At 40.0% G+C, this 9,968-nt stretch overlaps 1 protein-coding gene across 2 annotated transcripts in view; it reads left to right on the top strand.

Moving 5' to 3' along the window:
- Window positions 1-3,444: 3,444 nt before the first annotated feature.
- The window catches only part of taok2b (TAO kinase 2b), a 31,548-nt gene continuing 25,024 nt past the window's right edge, over window positions 3,445-9,968 (top strand). The window contains exons 1-2 of one of the 2 annotated variants that reach the window (XM_082545297.1): window positions 3,445-4,029; window positions 8,521-8,661. In XM_082545297.1, the coding sequence (XP_082401423.1) occupies window positions 8,530-8,661 (132 nt within the window). In that variant the 5' untranslated portion in view covers window positions 3,445-4,029; window positions 8,521-8,529. The remainder of the gene's footprint in view (window positions 4,030-8,520; window positions 8,662-9,968) is intronic. The other variant, XM_082545296.1, reaches the window with a different exon arrangement.

Here is a 9,968-nt window from a genome sequence, read left to right as displayed (position 1 = left end):
AAGAAAATCACAAATACTGTAAAACAGAAAAATACACTTATAAGCAAAGCTGAGTAATAAGCTGCCAGAGTTACTGCTGCTGCTCAGAGCATTTTCCTCTGTGTTGAACCTGCTTCACATGTCCCATAAATGACTTTAATTGTGATTTAACAGTGTTCACGACATCTTCAGGTTTCGTGTGGGGAGAATTTTGTTTCTTGTTCTTCTTTTTTTAAATAGAATATTAAATTCCACATATGAGTAATTTGTATAATCTACATCAGGTATGTTTTTTCCAATTTATTTTAGTTCTTCGGGGGAAGAAAAATCACACTGATTATATAGAAGTCTCAAGAACCCACAAAACCTTGTGTATCAAACATGATACACTAGCTTTAACGGTTAAAATTTCACCATAAGTGACAAATATGGCTGGATAGTTTGTTTGCTGAAGCTCTTTATCTAAACAGCTTGGGGGGGGGGTTCCACCAAAACCATGTAAATGTTTAGTCTGATATCTTTAGATGAGCTGAAACACTAAACGGTCTCGGTGGCGTGCATGTCCTCTTCTCCTGACCATTTTCTCTTTGCATGCCTTCCTGTTATGTAAATTTACCAGAAATCTGTTTGCATAAGAAGCATAATCTGCTGGGCAATGCAACAGGAACCAATAATGATTTATCATCCTTTTTTTTACCCTCTCCTCAGTCGTTGCAGTGGTGGGCCAGCTGAGGGGTTATGCAAGATCACATCCACAGCTGCTGAAAAAATGTCTGTGGAGGGGAGGGCAGGAGGTATATGGGTGAAGAGAGCCTGATTTAGAAAAAACTATAGGAGGGAGAGAAACTTCACATCAGCTGTAGGCTGATGAAAAATATGTTATTTGATTAATAAGTAGACCAAGATGCTATCAATGCCACGTTTGTAATAGCAATGGCAATTTTATTCGTATAGTACATTTCATTACATGAAACTCAATGTGCTCAACACAGGATAACATAAAAACCAGAGCAGGTTTACGATGCCTAAAGGCTGTAAAAACAGCAAAAATTAAATTATGAATCCTACAAGTGTGACTCCCTCAGCTGTGTTACCCTTTCATAAGAAAGTTCTTTGTGGGAGTGTTACAGCCTGACCAGCCTCTGAGAATCACAACATACATAAAGGTTTAGGGGAAAATATTTCTTTTGTGTGTGTGTGTGTGTGTGTGTGTGTGTGTGTGTGTGTGTGTATCATCTGAAAATGCACAACACAGATTATACTGAGTGGATTAAGACAGCAAGTGCCGTGCCAAACAAGCCATATGTGTGATTGCGATGACGTGTCGCTGCGTGCAGACATCATCTGAAATCAAATCAGGTTGAATGAAGGAAAACAACAAAATCCATTTAAGTGAAAAGGGATTTGGGGGGAAAAAATCGCATTTAATAGTCGCTGAATAAGCTCTGCCCCTACACACTGGTAACAAATACCTGAAACATTGTAGCCTATGTACTGGTCTTGATTTTAAATAATGGCTTACTGATGCTGGTAGGTCACTGCTAGACATGTCTGTCCTTCTGTTAGGTTATGCAACAGCATCACTATATAGCATTTTTAATTCTCAGTAAGGATTATATAGTAGTTTTGGAAAAATCCCGCAATCTCATCACGCTATAGCATCAGAAATTTCTCCATAAAGATTGCATAATGATCTGTCATCCCAAATGCTGGCCACTATGATAAGGAAAGAATAAACAACTTTATTAATATGCACTGAGCTAAGCTTTAAATACTTACATCACTATGTATGATGTAATTATTAAGAGAGCTTAATTATTGTTTTCTGAATCAAATCCTCTCATTTATTTATTAATTTTTTCTCACCTTCACAAAGGAGCACATCGAAGAGGACACGCAATCTACTGTGTAATCTATTTATGAGGCTGGCCTGCAGATGTTTAAGGACATAATGTAGGCCAATATAAAAATACGTGCACCAAAGGTGTTTTCTCGTACTTGCTGTGTGTGTTTCAGGCAATGCTGACAATCAGTCAGCATGAGTTGATGGTTGATTTATAGCAACAGTGGACTTTTATGTAATTTTGCAATGCATTTTTTTCAGAAATAACATTTTCTGGACGCAGATGATTATTTGTGTTATTACAAATCATTAATACATGCTAATATTAAAACATTTTATCTATATTTGTAAGAGCAACTTTACAAAATTGGTCTTACATATAATATGAACTTTTATCTTTAGATTTCTACAGCGTCTGTCTGATTAATAAAGATTTCATTCATTCATTCGTTTGTTTTGTATCCCATATGGTACACGTGCTGTTTACAGGATGACTGCAGAAAGATTAGCATTAAAACAACTGAAATTACTACTGAAACTACTGAACAAGTCCAAGTAGTTTAAGAAGGGAAAACTTACCAAACTCTCACAGTTAAATTGCATAAAATGAATGTTGAGAGTCTATTATCAATGGGATAGGCCCCAGAGCCCCTGCGATCCTTATTTAAAGTAAGTCAAAGGAGATGGATGGATGGATGGAGTTCAGAATAGTTACTACAATTCAAACAGTACTTTGAAGCAATTTTACTTCCAGTCTTAAAGATATAACTTCATTTTATTTAGCCTTGTTTTTGTTTTGTTTTTTATGTGGGACATTACTAAGAGATTTTTATACCACTTGATGCTTTGTGGAATCATTTAGTCCTCTAGAATCAGTAGAGGAGGATGTTAGCCGAAGCTAATGTCCATTACGAACAAGACATCTCACCCCTGTATGAGCCTGTGGAGGCCATGAGTGGCTCCTTCAGCAGTAGACGGTTACAGCCACTGTGTAGGACCTAGTACCAACACAGGTCCTTTGTCCTGGAAGCAATCCGACTGTTCAATATGCACATAAATACCTGAGAAATCACTCACATAGTGGCATTGTAAAGTGCTTTGGGTGCCTTGAAAAGCGCTATATAAATCCAATCCATTATTATTATTATTATCACATTGCACTTTATGTACATATAATTACCGTGACAGGTCTTTTAGTGTATATATTAGCCTATATTTTATTTTTGCTTTATTTTATTTTATTGTCTTTTTACATGTCTTTTGATTGTTTTTAGCGGTTTTAGCATTTTTGCGCCTTATTTTTTTCATTGTTTTCTAATATATCCACAATTATCTTGTTATTTCTGATCATTTTGCGGCCGTAGCAAGTGTAGATTAATAAAGTTCCTTTCTATCTGTCTAATTCTGAGATTCCTAATCTGAAATTTTGAGATACCTGTCCTAAATATTTAAATTATGGTCATAGTTTTGTTTTGTTTTATTTATTTTGACTGAAATACGCTTCCACATTAGTTAACTATACGAACCCTGATAAATAATGCGAGCTGCTCTTACCAGTTCAGTTATGTTTTTGCGAACCTCCTCGGCCACGTGAGGATACTATTTACACCTCACGTGTTCGTTTGAAAGGCGTCGAAGAAGAGCAACTTCCGTTTTCCGCTCGGCTCCCGCCCCGCTCCGCCATCATGAAGTCCTGAACAAAAACGGATGAGAGTCGAGCAAAATGGGGATAACACGAACTGTTGATGAAATCCGCCGACAACATTATCGTAATGACAGTGCACAGTGCTGAGCGGAGCGGAGCTGTCCATTTGAATGCACCAGCCTCCCACTGAAAGCGTCCCCGGCAGCTCCTGGCGTTGCGTTATTTAGTTAGCGCTGGTGCTAACAGCAGCCAGAGCTAGCCGCTGATTTTCTCTGGACGTCGACGCTGCTGCTAGGTTAGCTGGCAGGCGTCGGTCTAGCTAGCTGTCACTTAAACTGACTGCCACTTGACTCATGTCAAGTCGCACACGCCTGCTAGCTGTCCAATTGACTGGGGGCATCAGGATGGAGAGGGGTTTAAGTAAAAGCATCGACAGGCAGAATGTGGTTTATTGGTGTTGAATAGACACCAGCACCGAGGAAAGAGGAGTGAAGACCACTATTTTCCAGGCAGGCCGGTTAGCTAGCTTCAGAGCTAGCTACAGTGGATCCCAAAAGCCACGGTAAGACGTGCTATAAATCATTCAACATGCGGGGCTGTGAGCGCATCCCACCCCGTTTGCAGGGGAGACACCGGCTAGCATGATTAGCTGCCTGATTTTCAGATCTTGGGGAGTTTGACATTGACGTGGAAGCTTGTTGTTGGCCTGCACCTTGAACATTCTTGAGTTGTTGTCAAGCTGCTGTTGAATACATGTGGATTTCTATAGAAAGCAGCAGCTTGGGTAGCCTAATTGAGCAGCCGAGTGCAAAAAGCCGTCTAGCTCGCTCAGCTGATGCTGATGGCAAGCACATATATGGATAATTGCTTATGTGCCTGACCAGTCAAACACAGTAGACATGTTTTGCACAATAGGTCTGTGCTTCTCTGATGTTATAAAATGCATGTATGTTAAAGAGAGAATCATTGGTGAAACCATGTAATTGTGGCAGACGTTGTGTGGCGTTAACGAGACATGGATGGTTTAGTTAAAATGATTACAAGCTTCCTTTTGCCTTAGTTACAGTCGTCAGAGAAGTTCCCATTTTTAAAGGGAACCTAATGCTTCCCGTTTGTCAGAATCAAAATGGCCAAGTGAGTCTTGGTATTTTCATGTTCAAGGGTTTGGAAAAAACTTGAGCTTGATTGGTGACTGTGAACTTACAAAATTGCAAAAGCTGCCATTGCCCATTTATCAAGGTGTTAACCCTTGATAAAATCTTAATGACTCATGATGACCTAACTTGTTCCAGGCTGCTAACTTTGACACCAGGGAGAAGTTGTTATCTGCACTGCAGCTACACAAAAACATTCACCATTGTACTGTGCATGTGAGTGTATCATCAGTTGGCTTTTCCAATATTTTTTCTTTGGTAAAGATATATCAGCTATATTTATTCAGCATTTCCAAAAAATATCTTTTCCATAACCACACTTGGGGGTTGGGGTGGGGATTGGTTCACATATAAGAATGCGTTGATTTTGACCTTCAGAAAACATCTGATGGTTCTTGCTAGAATTCAGAGACAGACATCACGTTTCATCTTTGTTATTTCAAGGTTTATAGTCTAATATCAGCTCTCTCAGTAGGACATACTTTTAGTGTGGGGTAGTAATCGCCCACATATTTAAACGTGGTCTTCCTCACCCATTTAGCCATATCATTGTTTTTGCTCATGATAGCTCTCCAAAGCATAGTGGTTACATGGTGTTCTACTTAAAACTGGTAAATCTTGTCATGTTGTTCCCACACAGGAAGCAAAGCATGGGGCTGCTAAACTGGTTGGCCGTTTTTATGTGGAATTTGGCCTGATGTTGTCTGGTGGTTTTCAACATTTCGAAAGCTGTATGGAAAGTCAGACAGGGCCAAGTTAATGCTACAAAATGTAGTCCTCAATTTGCTTGTTGGTCACAGTTCATTAAGAAGAAAGAAAGAAACGGCTTAGGGGGGAAAAGAGATCCTGTCAATATATTACAGTTGGTCTTTTGAAGTTCTTGGCTGTTGGTATCGGCCTCAGAAATCCAGTCTCACTGATGCTCTGCAATACACTACACAGTCAGTTTGATGCCTGCTTCTCCTTATAATCATATGAACTTTAATTCATGTATTTCTATAAGGCCTATCAGAATACTGTGCAAGTGTGTACAAATGCAAATCAAACCAAGTGTGAGTCACTATGTTAACATTTTGATAGGAAAAGAAAAGCAATCCAGCCCACCTGGTTGTTCAACCTACCCGTCTGTGTTTTGTTCTTCAGTTTTAACAGAAGCACACCTTTTATCTTGTCGCAGTTGCTGTGTGGTTTTGTGCGCGGGCTGCTGAAGGACCAATGACAACATCATTGTATGAGAGCAGTCTTTTGTTCAGCATTGAGAAAGAAAATAATATCAAATAGTCCAGTTTTTGTTTTTTGTTTTTTTTTAATCATAGTTTCATGTGTCAGGGAGATTAAAGAAGCCATTAAAGAAAGAATAACTCGAGGAAAAAGATGTTGCATCTACCATTTTAAGATCATTTTGGATCTTTAAAATTGATTATGTGCTTCAAAAATGATGTTTGTTTCCCTGTACTGAAGCTAAAGCCATATATTCTGTGTTTGGTGAAAATATAGCAATTAAAAAAACGTATATCTTATTTCAGCGAATAAATAGAAAGCTGCTTTCAGCTTCTCCCTTATTCACAAGGCGGCCGCCACAGTGGCTACCTCCACTTGTTTGATTTCTCTCTCTTCCTGGGATCGAACCAGAGAGCTTTTGCTTGTTAGGCAGATGTATAAAACACTTCATTATGGAGTCACAAATCTCAGTGTTAAACAAAAAAAAAAAGTCGTACAGCGGTAAGTGTGGCCAGCCATGTTCACCATAAATGTAGAGACAGACAAAGATTCAGTAGCCTGTAGAGCCACCTTTGGCAGCAATAACTTGAAGTAATGGTTTTATGTATGACTTTATCAGTCTCTCACATGATTGTGGGGAAATTCTTGCCCACACGTTGCTGCTGTGCTTGGGATCACTGTCTTGTTGTATGACTTAATGTCAGCCAAGCTTTAGCGGTCAGACAGATGGTCTCACATTTGACTCTAGAATACTTTGGTATACAGAGGAGTGCATGGTTGACTCATTGACTGCAGTGTGCCCAGATCCTGTGCAAAACAAGCCCATATCATCACACCTCCTCAACCGCGCTTTATCGTCGATATGAGGTGTTAGTGCTGAAATGCCGCCTGGTTTTCTCCTCACGTCGTAAAACATCTCCACTTTGGTCCCGTCTGTCTAAAGCACATTGCTCCAGAAGTCTTGTGGTTTGTTCACATGCTGCTTTGAAAACCTAAGCTATGAGCTTCTTTTTAGAGAGAGGAAGCTTTCTCCTGCCAACTCTTCCAAACAAGCCAATGTGCTGTCATGAACTTTAACATTTAAAATGCTAACTGGGGCCTGTAGAGTTCTTGTTTTTGTTCTTCTGAGCATTTAATGGTCTGATCTTGAATTTGTTGGGACATTCCCTGCTGGGAAGATTGTGGCATTGTGTTAACACACATCTGAATGCTCCAGACCAGCAAACTGTCAAAACTTCTGCTTTTTTTAGAGTGCATTTAATCGGTGGCTGCTGATTACACCATGGAGTCCTATGAGCTCTTTTCACATATATGCACATTGATGAGCCACAAGATTAAAACCATAAAAGTCACTTTTGTGCCACCAAGAAATAAAAGATCCCACCTGTCATGACATGATCAAAGGGGCCTCTTTGGTGTGGCAGCACACACTGCCACACCAAAGAGGTGTGGCAGGTGGTTACAGGATGGGGCCTTCACGTGAATATGTTATAGGATCAGCATTGGTTAATCAGTATATGAGGGTTTCTATTCTACTTTATAAGTATAAACCAAAGTGGGTTGCTCCTAAGAAGCAGAACAGCAAATAATGGATGGATCTGCAGAGCAGTGTGTTGGTCACATTGGTGGGAAAGTTGGCGCATCCTCATGTGAAGTGAAAAATATCTTTCAGTTGATGTTTGTTTGTTTTTGTTTTTATTTGTGTGTCCACTACAGAGGACATTAACAAATAGGCCGGGTCTCAGGAGGCTATGATTGCATGATGATGCATTGCAATTGAATATTGCTGTTCTCGCTGGCCTGCAACTGAAAAACTAGTATTTTACAATGTATAATTTAATGCTAGTTAACTGTTGGATCTAAGATGTTACACAGCCACCCATTAGTAGCCAGGACTGCAGCTCTGGCAGACGGCTTGACTCCTCTCTGTGTGATGGGAAGTTGTGAACAAGAAGTGTGGATGGCAGCCCTGCCTAGCCGGTGCAGTTCTGCAGTATTGTGATCACGAGAAAAAGGATGTATGTAGGTTGTGTCACAGTAAACTGGTATCTAAGAGCTCTGCTGTAGCAATGCAAAAGCACATTCTGTTCACGTGTGTGGACGTTACCCCACGAGGAGAGAACGCTAACACTGCTTTTGTTAGCCACACGCAGCAGTCTGTGTGTGCAGTGTTCTGCTCAGTGCAGCGTGCCACACATTTTAGAAACATTAAAAAGATGTTCCAGGTCTTCAAGAAATTGATCAGGACCATCCTTTGATATAGTGCTGCAATTCTGCAAGCTTCGTACGTACATTACAAGACAGTCTTCTGCAATACATGAAAATATCTGTGTAGGAGAAGAAGAAAAAGCATTAACAGGGTTTAAATGATTAGATGATATGTAAGAGAAATTCTCTATTTCCTTAAAAAGAAAGAAAGAAAAGAAATAACATGGGTGTATGCCCAGATTTGTGCTTTGTACTGCTTTCCCCTTTCATCTTTGGTTGAGAACAATATATTTTTTAAATGGCATGAGTGACATCAGTGTCAACAATTTCCACCACAGAGATCTAAGTGTGTCGACTTCATGTGACAGACTAGACCGTGTTTCCGAGGCAACTCGTGCTTTCAGCACAAATGTTGGTATCCTTTCCAAATAACAGATGCTCACCCAGTGTGTCTCTTCCACGCTCACCAGGCGCTGGCCATGCCGTCGAGTGTGCGGGCCGGGAGCCTGAAGGACCCGGAGGTGGCTGAGCTCTTCTCGAGGGAGGATCCCGAGAAGTTCTTCACGGACCTGAGGGAGATCGGCCACGGGAGCTTCGGAGCAGTGTACTTTGTAAGTTAGTTTTCTTAGGGTTTGGCTCTTTAGTAGAAATGTGATAGAGTGCACACAAGAGCCCTTAAGTGTGCTTTCCCCTGAGTGCAGGCTTAAATGTGAAGGCCTGTTACTTAATGTGATTTCAGATACTTGTGTTCATTTATCGGTTTGAATTGTGTGTTTGATCTTTGTCAGCTCTGCAACAGAGTTGTAGGTGTGTAGTTATGTTCGTTTGAATTCAGTAGTAGGAAAATGTTCAGGTATGTGTTTTTAACATGCAGCTTACCTGAAGGCATATAAACATGGGGACAGGCTACGGACAAATAACGCTGACTGAGTACGCTGAAAATCGGTTTTTGAATTCTGGAGTTTGGATGATATTTTAGTTTTCAGTCACACACTGACTCAGTCATCTGGCAAACTTTAAAAAGTGCTCTGCTTGTTATAAATTTAAGACTGCAGTCTCTGAGTAGTTAGCATGGTGTTCATAATGTTGTATACAGCTGTTCTTCACTGAATTTATATAATGTAAGCATGAGAATGCAGGTGAAATGAAAATCATTACCTTTGTATATATATTATCGTCTTATTAATGTCTAATTATTTCTCTGGCTTTGTTTTTCTTCTTATGTAAGTTGATCAGTGTTTTGGCGCCATAGACAACAGTGTAGGCTCAGTTCTTCCTGCATATAAACCATTTCAGCGCCCACCTGAGAGGTTATTACTTCCCTCATAGGAAGTTACTATAAATAAAAGATCTTACTAAGTAAGGTAACATGACTCATTACCTAAACTACATGCAGGCCAGTCGTGCTTATGTGCATAGGCGCATTTTAAACAACAAAAACCTGGACAGGCAAAATTTTCATAGCGTAATTTAAAAAAAATTTCATACTTTGATTTTTGCATTGTTTTTTGGGGAGATTTCACTTGGTTCAAATGTAATTACTGCTATAAATCTTGCTGAAGTCGGAGTGATTGATGCTAAGAAAAGCTAAGCGCAGCAAAGAAGAATAGCTGACAGATGGCGGTACTTCTATTAAGAGCACAAGCTGGATAAACCTGTCGACTGAAGATGAAAGAAGAAGGAAAAAGTAAAAACACAGTGCAAGTCGGGGAAGGAGAACAACTTTTCAGAGCAGGATAAAAGTCCCTGTTTAATGAAGGGTGAAAAGCAGCCAGTCATGGATGAAGGGATGATAGGAGGGCAGAGGAGAAGAGGGAAGGAAGCTCTGCAGAAATGCTCGTTTTATGTAATGGCCATTTCTTTGTTGTATTTAATGTGAGGAGCATTGATGGATGTGTCTCAAGTGCTTTGTGGAATA

This window comes from Aulonocara stuartgranti (genome assembly GCF_965226115.1).
Source record: "Aulonocara stuartgranti genome assembly, chromosome: 8".
NCBI lineage: Eukaryota > Metazoa > Chordata > Actinopteri > Cichliformes > Cichlidae > Aulonocara > Aulonocara stuartgranti.
The sequence above is the reverse complement of the archived record's forward strand: the minus strand, read 5'-3'. Positions and strand labels throughout refer to the sequence as shown.